The sequence below is a fragment of the Pyricularia oryzae genome, chromosome 2 (assembly GCF_000002495.2).
Source record: "Pyricularia oryzae 70-15 chromosome 2, whole genome shotgun sequence".
Taxonomy (NCBI): Eukaryota; Fungi; Ascomycota; class Sordariomycetes; order Magnaporthales; family Pyriculariaceae; genus Pyricularia; species Pyricularia oryzae.
In genome coordinates, this window is record NC_017850.1 from 5,893,043 (window position 1) to 5,913,920 (window position 20,878).

Below are 20,878 nucleotides of genomic sequence, written 5' to 3' on the forward strand. Positions count from 1 at the left end.
CGCATGGCTGTCAAGGACTGCCGCTCAGGCTATCACAGTTGTCGACAGTATTGATGTTCAATAATAGCGATAGTATCAAGCAATATCGTGACGGATCAGCAGTCACGACCCGATCTCAGCGAGTTCCTCGCGATCCCATCCTTGAACTCTCTGTCATGCCTGTTGTTCTCTTGGCTCAGCTGAGGAGATGAACCTTCACCCCAACAAGTAACCTTTTTTCTTCTTCTTCCAAGTCCCTAGCTGGGGTTCTAAACAAGATACTCGGTGCCTTCGTCGTTCTAGCCCGTGTATTCGGCCGTTGTTCGAGTGGGGCCTACTGCTTGCTTTCTTGCTTGAGCATCCCAATGCCTCCCCAGACACCTCCCCGGTCATTCTCGACTCGAGTGGACCCCCATGGGCAGCCTCTGGGCCTGCAGCTTCTTTGATCAACGTCGCGTCAAGCCTCACCCAGAAGACCCCTGGAGTCTTGGCAGTCTCCTCTTATGCTAGGCCTCCTGGCCATCCTGATTCAAGCTGAGGTTGCTGTTTGTAAACTCAATGGAAAGTATATATCTTACACACCTCCCGACAACCATGCTTACGCTTTCCTCCGTAGTCATTTTCCATCAGCTGTGCTCATAAATCATCCCCTTTTAACACCCCTTTTTATTCAAGCCATTCTTTTTGCTCTTCGCTGGTCGGTGCCGCTGGTCGTGTGTATCCTATTACAACTTAAACAACAACCCCACAAGACTGGTCTCTTTCTCTGTTTTTTATTCACCCCAGTCATCCCTCGCCCTATTTAGATCGCTCCGCAAGTGATCAGCACACATCTTTCACAATGGTCAACTACCGCTTCGCTACCCTAATCGGCCTGGCCGGCATGGCCGTTGCCGTGCCTCTTAATATCAACCTCGGTGCCTACTCGCCCGCCTTGGTCGTTGGTCAGTTCAACCCCAGCATAAAGGACCAAGCTTGTGCATACACGCACATACATTCGAATACCTTACTGACAATATGGGGCAACAGGTGATGGTGAAATTAGTTTCAAAGGAGGAGAAGAGGTTTCTAGCCTAATGAATGCCCTTGAAGGTGCCGCGGTGAACGCTGCTAACGGTGCCGCTCCTGCAAAGGGTGGAAAGAAGGCTGGAGCGGCGGCGATCGCCTCGGCACCGGGTGCAGCAGCCGCAGCAGCCGCGCCAGTGTCGAACGCGGCGTCGCAGCAACAGCCCGCACAGATCGTTTCCGCACCCGCCACCGCCGACGCCGCCTCGGCCCCGAATCCGGCCCTTGAGCAACAGGTAAGATCATCACCTTGACTTGGGTATTCTTCTTCTATGATCAACATCTGATACTATCCTTTGCATAGGCTCAGCAGATCGCTGCTCTCCAGGGTATGGGCAAGGCCATCGCCCCCCGCCAGGAGGGAGAGGCCGCTGAAGAGGACACCGAGCCCGAAGAGAAGACCTCCGCCGTCACCAAGAGGGACACCGAGTCTGCCGAGGTGGAGGCTGAGTCCGAAGAGGACGATGAGGCCCCTGCCGTCGCCAAGCGCGACCTCGCAAGCTTCCAGGCTGCGCTTGCATTTGCCGAGAAGGCTCTCACCAAGGGTCCCATCATCAGCCTGGGCACCGGCGAGGGCAGCCAGAAGGCTGGCGTTGGTATTGTCGTTAACAACAACCCTGCTGGTGGTGCCGCTAAGGGCAAGGAGCGCAAGAAGCGTGACCTCGGTGTGAGCCAAAAAGTCAAGGTGACGACCATGTATGTTCGATCTGGAATCCCTGCCTGTGAGTGGCTGGCTTTGTGACTTGGCATCTGGGCTGGTTGTGTCCCGCTCCAGCATGCCCTTGCACATTCCTCCAGGGACTTTTTTACAACAAAAGTTGTGGCAAAGCCCTGAGCGGACACTTTACTGACTGAAGGTATACGAGCAACAGCGCTTAGAAACTCACCTGAGCTAGTCGCTCGCGACATTGCCATCCCCGTTGGCGTTCCATCAATCCCCAGGCTCTTCTCGAGGAGTGACTCGGCCCTTGATGCCGTCAATCTGAACGTTGATGGTGACAAGGGCTTGACGATGACCTTTGTCGAGACTATCACAGACGCGGATGCGGATATTGAAGATAGCGCCGAGTAAAGGATACTGGCCAGGATGGGGTTTATATACGCGGAAGAAAAAGGGATGACGATTATACCAAACAAAGAACCATATTATACCAGCACCATTTCCGAAATCTGCGCACGGCCTCGGTTCAAAGTCCCCCAACCACGATGCCCCCGCACGGTCGGTGAATGAGAGGTAGACACACAAGGCCTGGCAATCTTTAGGACAACTCCCAAGCCTTTCTCACCCCATCGCTTGGATTGCTTGGGCTCTGGAGCTTGCCTTTGTCCACGGAGTAGGTGTGCGGTAAAGCTGCTGGCTTCAGAGTGCATGAGAGGAATGGGGTTTTTTTTTATTATTTTACTTCCCCTTGACCTACTTTACCGATTTATTCTGTTCATAGTTTGGGGGTCTTTTGTTTTCTAAAGGGCGTTGGGTTTATATGTAATTGGGAACCCCAGCTGTAAAAATAGAGCGCGGCCGACAGATATTTTAACTATTATGTTCACTTCAGCAGCACTTTCAACTTTTGTACGAAGCTTGTTCCACAACGAAATACGATGTTGGGACCCATCTGCTCTCTGCCTCCCACCCTTCACTCCATTCCGACTCTTTGACGGGTGCGGGTATCCGACAGAGCCAGCGAGAACCTTGGATTGCACATGCCAACAAAACGGTGCTAGGCACTCCTCGGAAACGGGCTCTGCATCACTTGAAAGAAAGTCCATGGTCGAAAAATCCCCGCAGGTCCAGTCCCTCAGCTAGCCCGAGCTTCAGTATTTTACTGCCAAGGAACGGCAATCCCAGAGTCATGTCCCCGCCTCTCGTTTGGTCTCAGGAAAGAAAGAATAAGAAGAGGGAGGGAAAGAATTGTTCAGCCCACCTTAGCAAGGTCGGTCTGATGTCAAGTTCAGGCTTGATTATTAGTTGGGTAAAAGTTACAAGTCCAGACTGAACAAGGAAGTTGCCTGACGGACCTCGCTCCGAACCAAAAAAAAAAAAAAAAAAAAAAAGCATTTCTCCTTCCTTGCCTGTCATTTCCCACACCGGCGGGGCAAAATGTGTTTTTGCTGTTTTCTTTCCCAATTCATCGGAGGCGGTGCTCCTTTGGTCTATTTCATACTGTCCCCATATTGTCACATTACCATGTAGTGAAACAGCCAGAACCGATTGTATTCTAAAAGTAATTCTTGCTTCTTTTTTCTTTTCTGTACATGCCTGGATTCTCTCCTTTGGGGGTTTATTTTCTCTTCTCCCTCTGTTTCTAATTTTGTTGCAATCTCAGCTGGGCAGGTGGAAAGATCATGGAAATATCGCCGACGGTCCAAGACACCTAGAGCAACAACGCGTGTGTATCATGTCAATGAACGAGAACGGGGAAAAAGACAGCTTTTTGGTCTCGACGTCATAGCCTTGCTCAAAAACAGTTACACGGAGAAATCTGCCTGTTTTGATTTGCACTCTGGATCTTCTAATCGCCCAGGCAGCCAGGTCGGTGACGGGCTGGGGGGACATACAAGGTCTCATGGTAAAAAAAAAAATAAAAAAAATCGTAGGTGAGCCAAGCGAGAGTTCCGGTATAGCAGGGTTGTTGTAGGCTACCTTGAACTTTGGTCTGCGGAGAATTGAGTCGAGGGCGAAAGTCCTCAAACGGTATGGCACTTTCCTTGAAGCGGATCGGAGAGAGGGATGGGTCGGGGATCTACTTGTCAGATCGGCTGTGACATGGCTGTTCCGGTCGGCTGATCCCGACAAAAAAAAAAGAACATTCGCGCCACTCCAAGGAAGATGCCTCTTTTTACCACGCAGACATAGCCTACCTGACACAAGATTCGTTCATCTTGTGCTTTGTATATCAAGAGATGACGAAGATCACCGCCAGTAGGTTGATCAGTTTTAGTGCGTGAGTATCCCAGTTCCACTAATAGCTCACGCTGTACATCGCATTCAATGACACCGAAGCTGTACATCATACCACACACACGGACTTTTGTTCCACCTTCCTTTGTACACCGTGACCGTATCGCAACCAACTCGTCGTCGCAGGCTTCAGGAGATAAGAACGGCGGGGGTGAACGAGTGAATCCGTTAAGAGGCCATCGTGAATGCTAACAAGTAAGAGCAATAGCTATGTAATCTATGCAAAAGATGTAGAGCTAGGTCTGCTTGCCTGCCACTCACTGTGACCAGCGTGTACCAAAGCACTGATAGACTTGATGAGATGGAGTTTATTCGACAGGTTTCGAGATCCTGCCAGCTGGGGGATAACGAGAGCGATGATGCAGCATGCGACAACTCCTGTATCGCAGTGAAAAGCACTTGTTCTGAACTATGCATTCAGATGTGCGATCAGTAATCAAGTCTGCCACTCGCTGAAAGCCTTCTGCTTCTGTCTCGTGTTCCATCCAAGCTTAGCACTGATACTGTTCACCCAGTCTTCGCTGCGTCTACCGGGCGCCTGCACTGAGGCGAAGGGGTATCTGCTGGCGCTGATGGTGACATAATCGCCAGGGTGCAGCTCGATGCGCTCCCGCCCGTCGAAGCTGGCCCACGAGCCGGTTCTCGCCCCGTAAGGGACGCCGACACGAAGGACAATGGTGTCTGGAAGGATGATGGGTCGGAAAGAAAGAGTGTGTGGACAGATGGACGTAACAAGCATGACTGGGTTTTCTGGGTGGCAGAGCGAACCGCCTGATGCTAGATTGTAGGCTGTCGAGCCTGTCGGAGTTGACACGCAGATTCCGTCTGCCAGCACCGACGTGAAGTGTTCATCGTCCCCAAATATCTCCAAATATGACATTGCTTGACATAGCTGTTAGTCGTGTGATCATTGTTACACGCACTGCTTTGGTGCATCTCAGGAGAGGGCTCCAACTTACTTGGGTTGGGACCTCTGTCAATGACAACCTCGTTCAATATTTCGTAGGTTCCATCTGGCCTGTGTGTGTGCTCGTCGTCTTTCTCCTCGCCGATGAGCTCCTCCACTAGATCACGTTTCTTCTGGGCTTCGGCGTCCACTCTTTCGTCTTTTGGTGATGTAGATTCATCACTAGCCGCGCTCGAGTTTCCAGCCTCATCCACTTTCTTTTGTCTGGTGCTCCGCATGATGGTCCCTTCGAACCTGAGTCTCAGACTAACAGTGACTCCATGGTTAAAGGCTGTTGTCAGAATGTCTTTGTGCTCATCAAAGTCAAACTTTGTGAGGAAACCCAAGCTACCCAGCGCAAAGCTCAAGACCGGCGGCACAATACGCTGGAACAACCAGCTTGCATAAAGTACAGTGCCATCACCGCCAAGCGTTATTACAAAGTCAAAGGTGTGAGGGCGCGTCCGGCAAATATTCTCGTCCCAGTACCGCAAACGCCGCGACACACCTTTGGCACCCTCCTCGTCCGCCGGGTCTCCACTTGACTGGTAGTCATGCTGCAGCTCGTTGAGGAGGCCAAGGGCGTCGAACTTCTTATTTTCTTTGAGAGACCTTTCGACCCAGACGGTATACTTGACATCTCTGTCCTTGTCCAACAGCCAACGGGTAAGTTCACGCGTTTTGGGTATGAGGTCCTCGTCGTAGATCTTGGTGAGGAGGAAGATGGATTTGACCCGGAACTTCAGTCGCATGCTGCCAAGGCGACGGCTCAGCTCGCGCACACCCCATGCCATCTCGCTTAGCTGCTTCTTGGTGAGAAGCCGACTGTGCAGGACCTCTGGTAGATCCGCGGATGGACCGGCCATGTCGATGTCAGCCTGGGATTTGGATATGCGATGCCGCCAATGATGCTCATCGACTTGTCCTGCATCACTGCTATCGCTAGGAGCCTCGAGATAGTCGAAGCGGCGCTTCAGACCGGGATTAGCGGTTCCATTGCTGCTTTCACGGCTGCTTGTTCCCACGGGATCAACAGCTTTGTCCCCTCCCTGCTCTACAGATGGGTGGAGTGCTTGCGACAAGGGACTGCTGCGGCCTTTGCGTCGCTCTTTCTGGCGATCGCCGGTTACGGCGTTATGTGGTCCATGATCCTGGCTATTTTGGTTGCTTCCCTCACTCAGCTTCCTCTGACTCTCTATGAGTTGGTGGACAATGCACTGTGCCTTATCGGGAGTAGGTAGCGGCGCGCGTCGGGGTCGTGTTAAAGTGGCCTCCGAGGCCACGAGAGAGCTTTTGCGCCTGTAAGGGTTTGTAGGATCGAAGAGGACCTGAGCAAATTATGGGGGGGCCACATCAGTACTGGGTTCAGCGCGGTGAAGGCTGGAATATTGTGCGGCGGTAGATTCGATAGACAAGAGCCCAGAAAGAGGGCGCGACTGGTCTTCAAGATATTCGAGGCGGTATGAGGTGCAGGAGAGAGTCGCACCAGCTGATTGGAGCGGTGCTTCAGGCCGGGGACTCCGGGAGGGTCTCGACTGTACCTCTACCGCCTTCTGGTCCTCGTCAGAGGCGCTCGAGTGGCCATCATCAAAGGATATATGCTTCTCAGCAAACGGCGACAAGGGTTTGTCGTTGTTGATGCTGTTACCCATGGTTTGCTGCTTATTCGCACACGGTTCGAATTGGCGCGGGCTGTGTGGATTTTTTATTTTATTTTTGGTTTCGGAAGGATCGGAACGACGCGTAGGTTCCTTCTGCCCTTCCTGAGGTAGGCGAGGTACCTTGAGGTACCCTAGGTTCCTCGGTAGCTCACTTTCGCGAATGAGATGAATGTCGGGCCTATGGCGAAGTTGACAAGAGGGGGTAAATATGCATGCTGGACAGATGAATTCGTCGGTTGAGGGGCCGAAGGACGTTCGTAAGCAGATCAATTCCGCAAGTTTGATTCAGCCGCACGCCTTGGGATCATCCGGGACTGAGTCCGAATAATCAAAGAGTTGAGGTAAGGGACCTTGATCGAATCAGGTTCGGTACGCGGAGACAAGTAGAGAGAGACTGTGGGGGTCCGATGACGCACGTCTGTCTCTTGCGGGGCTCTGGACTCTCACAAGCTGTCTGCAGCTACGGCCTGTAGGTGGTTTTTGTTTTCCCAGCCTGGGGAGCTCCAGCTGTCAATTTCAGTGCTTTGCGGGGCTTGCGAGTCTAAGTTGTCAGCCTGGGTCAGTAGCTCCTTTAGCGTGCGCGCTGCTTGCCAAATAACACTCCTGTGTAGGTGGATAGACGAGCGTTTTCCGATGCTCGATTATTCGTTCTCCGTTCATTAGTCACACCGGGTAACAGACAGTTAATGCTTTCAGTATACTACCTCACTTGGTTACCATGTATCGAATGCTCTATAGTGGCAAGAATGGCGTGGAAAGCAAGGTCCTTAGCGTTCTAAGCTACCTAGGTGTTGGGGAACGCGCCGTTGCGCCCGCCGAGGCGGAACGTTATGGGGAAGGCATACAGCCCACAAGTAGATCTGGCAGACGAAGCGGCTCCGCCGTGTTGCGACCTCGGAGCTTTACGGCGCGATTATTCTGGGTTCCATTTACTTTACAGTTGAAGTGGTCTCGAACAAGTGACCAGTCTTGTAAAAAAAAAAAAAAAAAAAAAACGAATCGTAATTCTCTTTTGGTAATGATGACGACCATATCCAGTCTGTCACTCGAAGACATTTCGCCTACGACATTCATATTGGAGAGGTAACGGCGCAAGCAAGGATGTATTGCTGGACAGCGTCGCCAATCTCCTTGATCCACCTCTTTCGTTGCAGTTGGGAATGTCTCTTCCTAGAGTCGAAGGTCACACTTCAGTGCCCTACTACGTATACAATTGCACAGCTGAACGTTGAGAAAATAGTGATGCAATGAATATATGGGAATTGGAGAAAGCGACATATAAAGCAAAGCTTCATGACATATATACCAAATCACGTTTCCAGACGCAAAACTGGCTCACGAGACAACAGTTGCTTTTCCGTAATGAGCTGCCAATCAACGGCATGCATATTTGATCCAGGCGTCTTTTATTATTCCCTGTTATTTCTATGTAGATCCATCGATTATAGAAGGCTAGAAAATCAAGGACAAACCCCCGCGCCCTCACATGACATCCCATATGAATTCCTTCGCGTTTATTTAGATATTTGTTTACTCTCAACCTCAAAACCAAACATCTTCAGTTCCGTCCGACCCAAAGACGCACACATACACACTTAATCACTATCAGATAACAAACGCACTCAACTTACCTTAAAGATGGCACCTGACCCGAATTAGCCCGCGGAAATTCCCATCCCGGACGCAACCCAACAATTCCTCTCGCCAGACGTCAACACGACGGCCCGCGTCGACTTTGCCGACTACTTCTTGCGGTTCCGCCACGCCGCGGATGCTCACCCGAAACATAAGCACCTGTTCAAGGTCCACCAGCAGCTCTGCAAGCTGCTCATCGAGCACCCGGCCATGCAACCCAACCTCAACCAGACCTTTAACACGCCCGCAAATAGTAAGAAAATGGTGTACTTTATGTGAGATTTTGTGCTCCGCACGTTCCAGATCTTGGCCGCCAAGGTGAAGCCCCAGAATCCCGAGTCTTCGCCCATGTTCAAGGACGTCTTGGGCCGTTCGATGCAGGCAAAGATGATGATCGCGGACGAGACTGGTATGATGGCCGCAATGATGGGCGGTGGCAGTGGGGGTGTTTCGTTTACAACTGAGATTAAGCAGCTGGCTAGGACGATTGATCAGTTTCCTTCGGCATGAGAGGGCTGCGTGGAAAGGTGGAACAAGTGTGAAAAAGTACTCCAAGCCCATCTATGACGATATACCAGGCAGTCAAACGAGGTCGGGGCTATCAATGCCCATTTTGTATCTGGGTTTCGAACCTATTGAAAAGGAGGAATTCCTTCTTCTGACTGGTCGGAAATAATGTTGATCTGCCGTGCTGTGCCCCGCGCCCGAATGCGGGATCCGAAAGAGTTTGATTTGTCCCCGAGCTGAGGTCTTTATAAAGACGTGCAGGAGAGTGCTTACCTACCTTTTATTTAAAGTTCCATCTGCTCCCAACCCACGAAAAGCAGCTACACAGCTGAACCCATTAATGCCTTGACCATGGCAAAAATCAACGATTCAACATCTCCATCCGCGGCACCTCGGCCCACGAAGAAGGGTGGTGGATTAAAAGAAAGCATCGTCATCATTATTGGCGCGTTGGTATTTTTATTTATGTGTAATCAAATGCCGTCTTCGCCATCTTGGACCACCCGAGACCACAAACCAAAACCACAGGGCGCCAGCGTCCCTGACACCGACTGGAACGCCATCACGCCCAGCGAAAAGCTGACATGGGTTCCGTGCTACCGCCACCTCCCACTCGGGCTGTTATGTGCACGCCTCACAGTGCCCATGGACTACAGCCGTCCACTCAAAGCCTCGTCGGCTAACCCCAAGGTTCACATTGCCCTGGTCATGCTTCCCGGCAAGGGCCATTCGATCTGCGATCCGGCCAGCAACTTCTCTGTTTCGCCATTGATCGTCAACCCCGGTGGCCCAGGTGGCTCCGGCGTGCAGGCCGTACTTGCGGCAGGGCCAAAGTTGTCGGCAATCGTCAGCTCGGACCGTGACGTCGTGAGCTTCGATCCTCGCGGAGTTGGCTTCACCTGGCCCCCTGCAGACTGTTTTCTGGACGACTACGGTGTCGACAACCCGCCCACCTTGGTTGAGCGCAACACGGCGCTGCTTCACAGACTGACCTATGTGCTCCAGCTTGTCGAGATTGGGCTGGCCAACTCTTCGGACAAGTCCTTGGGGCAATATGCCACCAGGATGAAGGGTCTGAACAATCTTTGCGGGAAAAAAGATGGGCGTGATAGTATCCTCAGACATATCGGCACCCCGAATGTTGCCAGGGATTTGCTGAGTATAGTAGAGGCCTGGGACTTGTGGATGGACGAGAGAGCCAAGGCCCGGCCGCCTCAAGATGACAGTGCCAAAAAGCTCGTCCCATCAGTCAAGCCATCTGAGGACCCCCGACTTGACACGCGCGGCAAGTTGGTGTACTGGGGTTTCAGCTATGGCACAGTCCTAGGGGGCACCTTTGCTTCCATGTTCCGTAAGCTTTCAGCTCCCCGAGAAAGCCTAAAATAGAAACACGACACAGAACTGACGGAGAACCATGTACTTACCTCAGCCGACAAGGTTGGCCGTATGGTACTCGATGGTGTTGTAAGTCTGGATATATACCGCAAAAACGTAAGTCTCGTTGTAAAAAAGAAAACGAAGAAAAAAACTCTTGGATAGAGAGATCCAAAAACTCACGTCACACAGGAAATTGCTGCCTTCATAACAGACGCAGATGCAGTTTTCAACTCCTTTTTCAGGTACTGCTACGAGGCTCGCGAGAAATGCTTCTTTTACCGCCCGGGTCAGGAGCCCAAAGACCTGAAGCAGCGATACAATAACATCATGTCGAAACTGGAGAAAGAACCCTTGATCGTGACCTCTACCGATGTGCGGATGCCAATCGTTGTTCGGGCCAGTGACATCCACACTGTTGTGTTCAGGTGGTTGAGCGTGCCCACGACAGCATTCCCCGTGCTTGCCCTCCTACTGGGCTTCATTGAGCTGGAATTGGACCTCGCAAGGCTTGTGATCCCACCGGATCTGAGTCCAGTTTGCTCTACAAGATTTCAGGCGGTAGAACAACCCAACGATGCCCGTTTGGGTATAATCTGCAGCGATCTGCGGTTCAATGTGAGTGGTTGGTTCTTCATCATTCAGTAGTAGCTTTTTGCAACCTAACTTGTTCATCAGGCCCTCTGATCAAGTGAAATATATGTCATTAAACAAGCCACCTTTTATAGTGGAATGAGTCTTTAGCCGACTTGCGAGAATCTTTCGAGAAGCTGGCCGAGACCTCTAAGTTTGCTGACTATGTAAGCGTTCCCACTTTCAAAAATTACAAGCTGGAACCTCTGACAAAACAAACACCCTTCTATTACAGTGGGCGTTGCAAATGGCAGGATGCAACGGGTGGAGAATAAATCCTGTCGACCCTCCCGACTTCGACCTAGACACGACGATGCCACAGGAAGGCGGGCCAGCCATCAAAACGGCGTTCCCCATCCTCTTTGTTTCCAACACATTTGATCCTGTCACGCCAATGCAGAATGGGCTCGCCATGAGCCGCCGCTTCGTCGACGCTGGGTTTCTGGAGCAGCAGAGCGAAGGCCACTGCTCCATTGCATCTGTATCCTTATGCACCATGTGCAAAATTAAGGCATACTTGAACGACGGCGTGGTCCCCCCTCCACCCAAATTCTCTGGGGATGGTGATGTCATCCAAGCAACACCAAAGGGTGACTGGGATAGGTGTAAGCCCGACGAATACCCTTGGAAGCCGTTTGGCGGAAAACCCAGCAGCTCAATGAGATTAAATCCTGATATGCGCTTCGCGAAGGCGTGGAGAGAAATGCGAGGTGGCATCAACGTTGATATTTCTATCTTGGGACCAAGACAAGACTCTGGCCCTCTTCAAAAGCTGCTGGATATGAGCCTCGATGCCCTGGAGGACAAGTTAACCCAACTGATTACTGCGAACGAAAGATCCAGGCAAGGCTGGTCCTGGTGAGCGAGAACTGCAAGCTTACCAAGAATGGGATTATGGGCTCTTCAGGATATTGGGTATTCGCGCAGATATGATGATGATAAACCGCTGCAACTTCGCAGCAGAGAGACTCTTGAAAACACAGACGTGCAGATATTTGCTGTGGCTGTGAGACGTCGTCATTGTTCGGGCTTTTGTGCTGAAATCACAGCGCTGGAACAAGACAGAAACTGTCAGACTTTGCAGAAAAGGCCACATAAAAATCAAAAGGACATAATTCGGAAACTTACATGGGATAGTAAACATGCATATTGGTGTTGCGAATGTCCTTTCGTACATCCACGAGGAAAAGCTCAACCTGTTCCTTTGTCCAGCCGAGTACTCTCGTGAACATGGCCATGGTCATGCCCTGGATCCCTTCTTCCAGGTTCGCCAGGACGAGCGAGCCGAATTCCTTTTGCTTCTTGTCGCTCGGCCAAGTGTTCATCGGCCACTTGTACTCCCTCGTCACAATGTTGACGAAGCCGGCGTCGACTAGTCTTTGTTTCTGCACCTCCAACGGAGGGAGCTCAGACCTAACTTTTTTCGTACCCTCATCTAAGAGATCAAACCACTTGCGAAGGGCACATTCTTGCGGATAAGTGTCGTCTTCACAGCGTACTGGAAAGACAGGCTCAAAGCTTTCCAAATAGCCGCCAGGTGTTAAATTACTGCGGATTACCAACAGTTAGTCCATGTTGTTTCATCGTTATGGGGAGTGAAGAGCGAGTCACCACAGGACAGAAAGAGGACTTGACGCACTCAAAACTCTGCTGAAAGAATTCTGGCCAGTTCCTGATACAGCCCAGCATCATTCGGGTGAAAATAAAATCGAAAGGTGTGCTGTATGTCCACTCGGCCTCTACGTCGTCAATGTAATAACTAACATTTGGAGGAACGCTGTTGGCGGAAACACGTCAAATTAACGATCCAGTAGCGATAACCATGGTCCTGTCCTTGTACAAGAGGACTTACAAGCTAGGCTGTATTGGACTAAGATCAATGCCAATGACATGAGCCTCTGGATGGTCATCGGCTTGTGGTCATAAATACCCGTCAGCTTTTTGGTAGCAAAAGAAAGGAAAAGGAAAACTCGGTATCCTCCTGATGACAGTCATCGGGTGGGAGCAGCAATAGCATACCAAACTCCATGGACCAGACACCGGTACCACAGCCGATGTCAAGTACTCGATTGACAGGCCTCTGGTCGATCGGGGATATGTACAGCTTCCAGCCAATGGTCATCATGCACAGGTTGTGCTGCAGATCTATTCTATTGTTAGCTAGAATCCGGAGGTCTAATTGCCATATGCGAGAGGAGAGGATTTCTTACTCAATCGTTCGTTTTCTCTCTGGATAATGTCATGTTTAGTAATTGGAACTTTTCAGGGATCTGCCGTGTTTTTGTTTCCATCATCTGACTTTGAAAAAGGGCAAAACACGCACATCATCGTTTGGCATGAAATAAGCTTGGATCTTGATTAGCAACTGGGAATTGGCAGAGAGATTTACTGGCATCCTAATGTTGCAACTTACAACCGTCTTTGTATGAATGGTACGTCCGACCATTCTCCACGCGGAACCTCAGGATGCTCGACGTCAGGGAGTCGCTGACCGTCCCTATGGATCGTACATCGAGTGCAGAGTCGGCGTCCTGGAGGGGAAGCGAGACTTGATGTCAGTGACAGCATGAGACAAGGGTATTTTCAAGTCTCAAAAACCACAGAGCTCTCCACTGACTCCATCATCGTCGTCATCGCCAACATCACTGCCATCACCATCGCCAACGCCACCAGCGTATATGCCGTGGGGTTGCTGAACTGGCTGAACCGGTTGATCCGTTGGGGAAGGAGGTACTTCTGTGGGATCGGTGGTATCTTTACCAACCGAGGAACCTATTCCTTGGCCGACCTCGTGCTCTGGCCTAGGCTCGTCTGCCATGGTGGTTTGAAGAGACGCGAAATCGGCACTAGATCTAGGTTCCAAGGTGGGATTGGCGAAGGCCAGACAGGTCGATTTTTGGTAAAAATGTGTTATACCCACACAGGACGTCACTGCTCAGTCTAATCTCAAGATGGCAGCAAGGTTGCCTCAGAAGCTGCCACCGAGACCAGACGAGGACGTGACAGGATCATCCATCCTTTTTGTGCGTAGTAATCGTGGTTTAGCAGAAAGTCACCAAATTCGTGCTGACCTTGCGTTGCGTTCGGAATCGGGTGATCGGCCATTTAGCTCGAAAAAACAAAAAAATAAAAAAAACGATGAACCGAAAAACAGAGCGAGGAAAACCCCCGAGCGCAGAAAAATAAAATAAAAAATCCAACGGTAGGTTATGAATAAGGGGGCGAGCGACCATGAACCCCGGAGACTCCCTGTTCCATTATGACCAAGTGCATGCATGCATGGCTGCTACCAAAACTAGACTCTAGGCTAGTAGTGAGGCAGGTAGCTTATTTGCTGTGCATGTCAATCAATCATTTTTTAAAATCTCTACAAGGTTCGCTTATCTGTCTACAACCTGAGTAATTACAGCAGGTACTGAACTGTACTATTGTAGTGGAAGGTGCTGTAAAGGGAGGTAGGTGTCCACTGTCCAAGTGCCATTGAAGCCAAGGACCCGCCAAGATCATCGAAGAATGGAGGAAATGTTCCAAAGCGGACTGCAGGAACCGTCAAAATTGCCGACTGTGGGGCCATGGACAAACCACAAACTGTGGTGGTGTGGAGCAAGTATCGAAAGCCCAGAACTATCATGAGCCTCTTTAAAATTAGGAAACTACCTTGAGGTATCAACGTTGTACCGAATAGCCAGGTTATCTGATCAGCTGGGATAGACGGTTGAGTCTGGCCTGCCCTCCTTTGCCTGCGTAAATCCTCGCTTGCAACCCTTACTATTATGAAGTAGGACGCCACAACCCCGTCGTGGTGCCCTTCCACCTGACTGAGGCAAAAAGCCAATTCTTATAGGAGACTGAATTAGGTTTTAGCGTTCGATAGGTGCTGGACCGTTGGCGGAGTCAGGCAAGACATAGCCACCGCCTACATGTAAATATCAGCTGTTTGTGGCTGCCTTTACGGTAGTGTGTCTAGTGGGCTTTGTCGATGCCCGTCCTGAACATCACTGATTCAATCAAGACATGGGTTGGCGCGAAGAATTGCAAGGAAGACCAACCGGCATTCGTGCTGCGCTTAATTAGCACCTTCCCCACATGTACCGTACCGTACTGGTAGCTTCTGGGGAATCGCTAGACCTGCAAAGGCACGTGAGTGGGAGATCACGGGATTGACGAGGTGCCGTGCCATAAGGTGGCTGGAGAAGTTGCAGCCTCAATTGTGGCAGACAGTGTCAATTAACAGTGTGAAATATCAGCTAGCGGCGCGCAATGGAGCTTGGAGCATGGGACAGCTTCCGCTCAAAATTTGCATTTTGCGCAGCTATCATTGGAACTTTCGTCGATCCTCATTTTTAGCGTGTTGAAGAAAAAACAAAACCACGACATCAGGGAGAGGCATATACCCCTGCCACAACTCTCCGTCAACACTCTTTTTCAAACATATCCTTCGTATTCTTTTCCTTCACTGTTCTTTGTATCATTCTATTTCCAAATAATACAGCATGTCTGCTACTTTCAGATCCCTCGCACCGTTCGCCAGAACGGCGCGGTTCGCCTTCAAGAAGACGGGCAACCCCTTGGTCTCACTCCAGCAGCAGTCAAGGTCTCCTGTCCTGAACTTGAGGAGAGGTTACGCTGTGTACGAGAGGACAAAGCCTCACGTCAACATCGGTAAGCAGACAGCAAGCTTTTCTAGTTGTCCATGTCTTGTTTTGTTTTTCTCTCAAACGGTAGCTAACAATGCTTACGCTTGACCAGGCACAATCGGTCACGTCGATCACGGCAAGACCACCCTTTCCGCTGCCATCACCAAGAGGCAGGCCGAGAAGGGCTTCGCAAACTTCCTTGACTATGCCGCCATCGACAAGGCTCCCGAGGAGAGGAAGCGTGGTATCACCATCTCGTCAGCACACATCGAGTACTCTACGGAAAACCGTCACTACTCCCACGTTGACTGCCCGGGTCACGCCGATTACATCAAGAACATGATTACTGGTGCTGCCAACATGGACGGTGCCATTATTGTCGTCGCTGCCTCGGATGGTCAGATGCCCCAGACCCGTGAGCACTTGCTTCTCGCCCGCCAGATTGGTATCCAGAAGATCGTTGTCTTCGTCAACAAGGTCGACGCTCTCGATGACCCTGAAATGTTGGAGCTTGTCGAGATGGAGATGCGTGAGCTGCTCAACAGCTATGGCTTCGCTGGTGATGACACCCCCGTTATCATGGGTTCGGCCCTTTGCGCTCTGAACGACAAGCGCCCCGAAATCGGTCAGCAGAAGATCGACGAGCTGCTTGAGGCCGTTGACACCTGGATCCCCACCCCCGAGCGTGACCTTGACAAGCCCTTCCTGATGTCGGTTGAGGATGTCTTCACCATCGGCGGTCGTGGTACAGTCGTCTCGGGCCGTGTCCAGCGCGGTATCCTGAAGCGTGATGCTGAGATCGAGATTGTTGGCAAATCCGACGAGGTTGTCAAGACCAAGGTCACCGATATTGAGACCTTCAAGAAGTCGTGCGAGGAGTCTCGCGCTGGTGACAACTCTGGTTTGCTGCTCCGTGGTGTCCGCCGTGAGGACATCAAGCGCGGTCAGGTCATCGCTGCCCCTGGCAGCATCAAGGCCCACAAGCAGTTCCTGGTCTCTCTCTACGTCCTGACCAAGGAGGAGGGTGGAAGGCACACTGGTTTCCAGGAGAACTACATGCCCCAGATGTACATCAGGACTGCCAGCGAGGCCTGCTCCCTGCACTGGCCCGAGGGCACCGAGGATGCCTCCAGCAAGATGGTCATGCCCGGTGACAATGTTGAGATGACCGCTACCCTGCACAGCCCTATCGCTGTCGAGCCTGGTTTGAGGATCAATATCCGTGAGGGTGGCAAGACTGTCGCCACTGGTCTGGTTACTCGCATCCTCAAATAAGTTTGATATGACAGCTGGGCTTGAACGATAGATGGGGGCGGATTGATGGTAAACAAAAGTGTAACAAAAAGTAAGATTGGTGTTGTGAGATAGCTAGATTTCGTGTATATGTACATTATTTGGGATGTCTTGGTGTATATCATCAAACTCACGACTCTACAATTCTTCTCTCGACACGATTGCCCATAGTTATTGTCTACATAATACCCGAGTGTTGGTTGTCATCATGATCAACATAATGCTCCCGTATGCAACGTCAGGTCTAATTTTTGAACAGCGGTCACTCCAGGAAAACCCTCAGGAATGCGCTCAGAGCCTACACTGGAAGCCTGGTGCCGTCTCACGATAACTGGTCAATGGTCAATGATAATGAGAAACAGAGCCTTCCCCCATCTAATAACGTCATTATCGTCGTGCATTGTTCACATCCTCGTTGGATCTACAAAATATCCACGGCTCGGGGGCAAAAGTTCACTTTTGGTCGGCCCGGTGAAGTGTTTAAAATGAAATTTCCGATTCCCATTTCCGCGAGTGAAAACAAGACCAACGAACTCCAATGTGCATGCCGGCCGTGTAGGAAAAAACAACAACAGCCTTTTTTCCGGTTTCCTTTGAATCCTGGGCCGTGCTTGGAGCCCGACAAAAGGGGGTCCCCAAAAGAAGCACTGGGTTCTATGCCCTCCCCGCGCCCCTTGCCCTTCATCCGTACGCCATGATTCTCCTTCCCGTCCCCCTCCGTTGCAGTGGGTATTCGAAGTTTAACGGTGCTGTTTTGCGATGTTGTTAGCATTCTGCTGGTTCTCGCAGGTGTCGGGCAAGAGACTCGGCCAGGCTGTAAGCAGAAAGGGTCTGGCGACCGTCTCTGCTTGCGGTGGATAGAGGGAACCCGGGCCGAGCCATTTCCCCAACATGATAAAAGCAAGCGCTCCGAGCGTACCTTGACGAAGCCAATGTCGGCAGCCTTCTCACGGAAGCACTGACGGCAGATGTCGAGGCCGTACTTGCGGATCAGACCGGCACGGTGGGTGCAGACACGGCTAGAGAGAGCCCTTGGTCAGTAAAACTAGTTCCAAACGCAAAATAATAGCCCCCATTTTGACACCCTGATTCTGTCTCTCATGCCCGGTGTTCCTGCTCTTCAAGCCGTTCCCCAGCTTCCATAGAGAGCCCAGAATCAGGTGCAAACTAGTGTCTCTTGATTTTCGCTGGGGGAGATAGACATCGGGGGGATCCGTACCACGACCGCGCGCCCTTGCCGTAGGTGCGGGGGCGGGAGTTCCAAACGCTATCGTGAGACATATTGGGTGGTTTGTCGAGGGTTGTGGTTTTGCGACTGGGTCGGGTCGTCGAGTTGTCGTTGCCGGGAGCGAGGTTCTGGTCGTCGGAATGGGAGAGCTTTTTTTGGTGCTTGGTGGTGTCGGGTGCGGGAGGGTTTTTGCAGTCAATTTTGATGTTTGTGTGTTAATTGTGCGATGGCCAATGGGAGACACGGGTTTCTGCAGTGTGGGTACTAAAGTGGCTTGATGGGGTGGGGGTGCAAGAGCTGTGGCTCATTCTCAGGAAATCAATCAACGGTATCTTATCACAACATGCAAGCAGGCATGGGTTCAGGCACACTGAACAGTTTCCACGTGACTGGTACCACATATCGTAGCTTTGGCTACAGCTCACTTCCAACTCACTCCGAAATCTGACCCCCTTCAAACTTGTCTCTACAAATGCCACCTGCTGCTTGATTGGTATCTGATGGTCATAACCATAATGGAGCTTTCATAACTTGCTCCCTCTCAATGCCCATCGGCATCCTCCCCGCCCTCCCCTGCGTTCTATCCCCGATCTTCGTTATTTATCAACGATTTTTTATCCGGGTTGACTCTGCACAAGGGAACTTCAAGTTCGCCACTTCAGGCCTCGGGACTTATCTCTCTGAGCACTCCTATATGCTTACTCGGAGTCATAAGGCTTAAAATGGCCGACCGATCCAGACGATATGACAGCATCCGCCAACGCCCGTGAACAGCTTCTGAAATTGTATCGATCGTCACGAAAAACGCACTTCAACAGTTGCTTATGGACGGCGAGATTACCATGAGCGAATTCGCCTTATGGTGTTAGGTCTTTGGAACTGATTGTGACACTATCTTTGCGTTTGACACAGGCGATGTCGCTGCCGACAACTTAGTTTGTTAGAAAGCCACCGGGTAAGTGCATGCACTAAGAAAAAAAGAAGAATAACCCATCTAAATTCGGTGGCCATTAACTTTTTTATGGCTGTATTGTTGCCACAGCATATCTGAGCGGGGAACTTGATGCTGTTGTCACGTCTTCAACAAAACTTCCCGGCTCCTCGGGCTTATGTCGATAGGTTTCTCATCTTCTGGGCCGCAGATGAGGCCCTAAATTCCCTTCTCAATTCGTCTGCTAAAGTTGGCAGCGAGCTCTCAAATGCCGACCTATCACAGGGTCGGGCGTTTCTCAGATTTTTCACCGCGGACAACCTCAGTTCTCGAATATTGCATCTGCTTAAGCAGTTGGGTGGTAGTTCATCCAGCGTGCTGCTTGATTCCAAATAAGTAGACGAGTCATTGCTGGCAACTGAGTACCGCGGCATCATCAATACGCCTTCGGCTTTACATTCCGATCCTTTCTTCGTTGCGCAAGTCGCTTTGATCTCTCATCAGCTTCGTCGTTTCGTTGAGGCCCGGAGATCCGCAGTGGATATCGCTTCGCTTGATAATGAACAGGCCAAACGCCGCATTACAGGGGAGGAAGACTTGTTATTTGCCAATATAAGCAGGATTTATGCTACTTTTGCTCGAGCGGCCCAGGTTATTGACTGTAACACCTCTCAGAGGATTAGCCATCTAATTTCCGGCGGCACGGGCCTATTTATCAAAAGCTGGTCTCAATCTATGGTTGTAGCATATTCCTCGTCTCCCCGCTCAGAGAATGGGAAGTCATTCGATCCAAGCGACTATCATTCTCTGCCCTGATGAATTCATATTCAAGGCTGTAACGTGGAAACTACAGAGATGTAGCCAGTTGCACGGATTACTTGGTCGGTTGTGCCCTTCTGTTTCACCCTATCTCAGATATCTTATTTGTGGCAGTGACGTGCCTATCAACCTGAATTGCCGTGCAAGATCCCAGCTTCAAGATGAGTATCCTTCGAGCAGGGTAACCTTCCCATGGCGTGGTCGACATACACCTGCAAAGGCTCGCATAGTTGGCCCCTGGCGTTTAGCCTGTCGCAGCGCCGGCGTCATACTTCACAACAAGTATGTGTCCATTACCAGGTCGTCCGACTTATGGTGCTTCAGTCGACCTGAGCGCTATGCCCATACTATGGCCATACTCCGTCAGGACCTGGCCTTTCAACTCGAAGGGCTTTTTGTGGTCGTCGATTTGCACACCAAGCTCACTGACAGGCAGCACAAAGACCTACTTCGTCAATATTGGTTTGATTACACCATCGGCGTCTGCCATTCATCATGGGGGTCTGGATTCTTGCTCGCATCTGTGGTTTGCCAACGGGAAAGGTCACTGTTCTACTCGTCAACCCATCTTTTGATGAGGCTCTTCATAATCGTGTAACTGAACGCGTCTCAGCTTGTCTTCGCCTTGAAAGGACATATTAGAAGTCTCTGTCCTCAACTTCGTCGTGGATGACACTTTTTCCGTGACAGCGCTCTAGGTGCAGCCGCCAGCCTCGCGTCTGTATCACCGATGCATATGTCTACGGTTGAGATCGAGCGGATCGCATCTTCGCAAGATGCCATGTGGAAGATGTGTTTCGCCTGGATGGCTCGAATGGCAGGGCGCCATTTGGCATCCTATGCATGTTATTGCGATGGCCTATATTCTCTTTGGTCAGATTACCCTTGGCTGGAACGGGTTGAGAAGCCACGTTTTCACCTCGACGGAGTCACAGACTCTGGCGTGTCTCGAGCAGCACTGACGCAATAATCGTTTCTTATTTCTTATCTGCGAGGTGAATTTGGCCCCGTATGTCTTGTCTCTTTTCACACCCATCGAACCGGGTCGGTAGATTATGGCTTTAGCGTAAACAATGTTGCCATGTATTTAGTGAAAAAGAATTGCAACTACGCATGAATGAAATGGGAAGACAAAGAAAAACTAGAAATTGTGCACTTGATTGGTGAATGTTGGGCGCGAATGAAATAAATTGCTCAATGGAGCAGTAGAG

The 20,878-nt window shown here is 50.8% G+C and overlaps 7 protein-coding genes across 7 annotated transcripts; 4 read left to right on the forward strand and 3 right to left on the reverse strand.

The window, feature by feature from the left end:
* The first annotated feature begins 531 nt into the window (after nt 1–531).
* MGG_08158 (uncharacterized protein) lies at nt 532–2,652 on the forward strand. Its single transcript, XM_003715079.1, has 5 exons — nt 532–923; nt 1,009–1,043; nt 1,113–1,280; nt 1,349–1,740; nt 1,917–2,652. Exons 1-5 carry the CDS (start codon nt 821–823, stop codon nt 1,921–1,923), a joined length of 705 nt encoding a protein of 234 aa, XP_003715127.1. The 5' UTR covers nt 532–820; the 3' UTR covers nt 1,924–2,652.
* A 588-nt stretch (nt 2,653–3,240) lies between these two features.
* MGG_08159 (ATP NAD kinase) lies at nt 3,241–7,027 on the reverse strand. Its single transcript, XM_003715080.1, has 3 exons — nt 6,491–7,027; nt 4,963–6,277; nt 3,241–4,885 (listed from the first exon to the last, which is right to left on the reverse strand). The coding sequence occupies exons 1-3, from the start codon at nt 6,599–6,601 to the stop codon at nt 4,440–4,442; spliced, it is 1,872 nt and encodes a 623-aa protein (XP_003715128.1). The 5' UTR covers nt 6,602–7,027; the 3' UTR covers nt 3,241–4,439.
* Nucleotides 7,028–8,455: 1,428 nt separating this feature from the next.
* Nucleotides 8,456–8,755, forward strand: MGG_12303 (uncharacterized protein; the record flags this gene model as incomplete). The annotated part of the gene is made up of 2 exons (XM_003715081.1): nt 8,456–8,498; nt 8,526–8,755. The coding sequence occupies 2 exons, from the start codon at nt 8,456–8,458 to the stop codon at nt 8,753–8,755; spliced, it is 273 nt and encodes a 90-aa protein (XP_003715129.1).
* Nucleotides 8,756–9,043: 288 nt separating this feature from the next.
* MGG_12304 (uncharacterized protein) lies at nt 9,044–11,972 on the forward strand. Its single transcript, XM_003715082.1, has 5 exons — nt 9,044–10,103; nt 10,182–10,243; nt 10,319–10,744; nt 10,855–10,926; nt 10,995–11,972. Exons 1-5 carry the CDS (start codon nt 9,104–9,106, stop codon nt 11,619–11,621), a joined length of 2,187 nt encoding a protein of 728 aa, XP_003715130.1. The 5' UTR covers nt 9,044–9,103; the 3' UTR covers nt 11,622–11,972.
* Nucleotides 10,764–14,169, reverse strand: MGG_08161 (uncharacterized protein). Its single transcript, XM_003715083.1, has 10 exons — nt 13,377–14,169; nt 13,173–13,290; nt 13,083–13,105; nt 12,970–12,988; nt 12,779–12,904; nt 12,612–12,672; nt 12,399–12,536; nt 11,888–12,307; nt 11,641–11,810; nt 10,764–11,555 (listed from the first exon to the last, which is right to left on the reverse strand). The coding sequence occupies exons 1-9, from the start codon at nt 13,575–13,577 to the stop codon at nt 11,777–11,779; spliced, it is 1,140 nt and encodes a 379-aa protein (XP_003715131.1). The 5' UTR covers nt 13,578–14,169; the 3' UTR covers nt 10,764–11,555; nt 11,641–11,776.
* Nucleotides 14,170–15,056: 887 nt separating this feature from the next.
* MGG_08162 (elongation factor Tu) lies at nt 15,057–17,095 on the forward strand. The gene is made up of 2 exons (XM_003715084.1): nt 15,057–15,421; nt 15,509–17,095. Exons 1-2 carry the CDS (start codon nt 15,253–15,255, stop codon nt 16,669–16,671), a joined length of 1,332 nt encoding a protein of 443 aa, XP_003715132.1. The 5' UTR covers nt 15,057–15,252; the 3' UTR covers nt 16,672–17,095.
* A 334-nt stretch (nt 17,096–17,429) lies between these two features.
* Nucleotides 17,430–17,970, reverse strand: MGG_08163 (30S ribosomal protein S14p/S29e; the record flags this gene model as incomplete). Its single annotated transcript, XM_003715085.1, has 3 exons — nt 17,430–17,438; nt 17,609–17,708; nt 17,909–17,970. The coding sequence occupies 3 exons, from the start codon at nt 17,968–17,970 to the stop codon at nt 17,430–17,432; spliced, it is 171 nt and encodes a 56-aa protein (XP_003715133.1).
* Nucleotides 17,971–20,878: the final 2,908 nt, after the last annotated feature.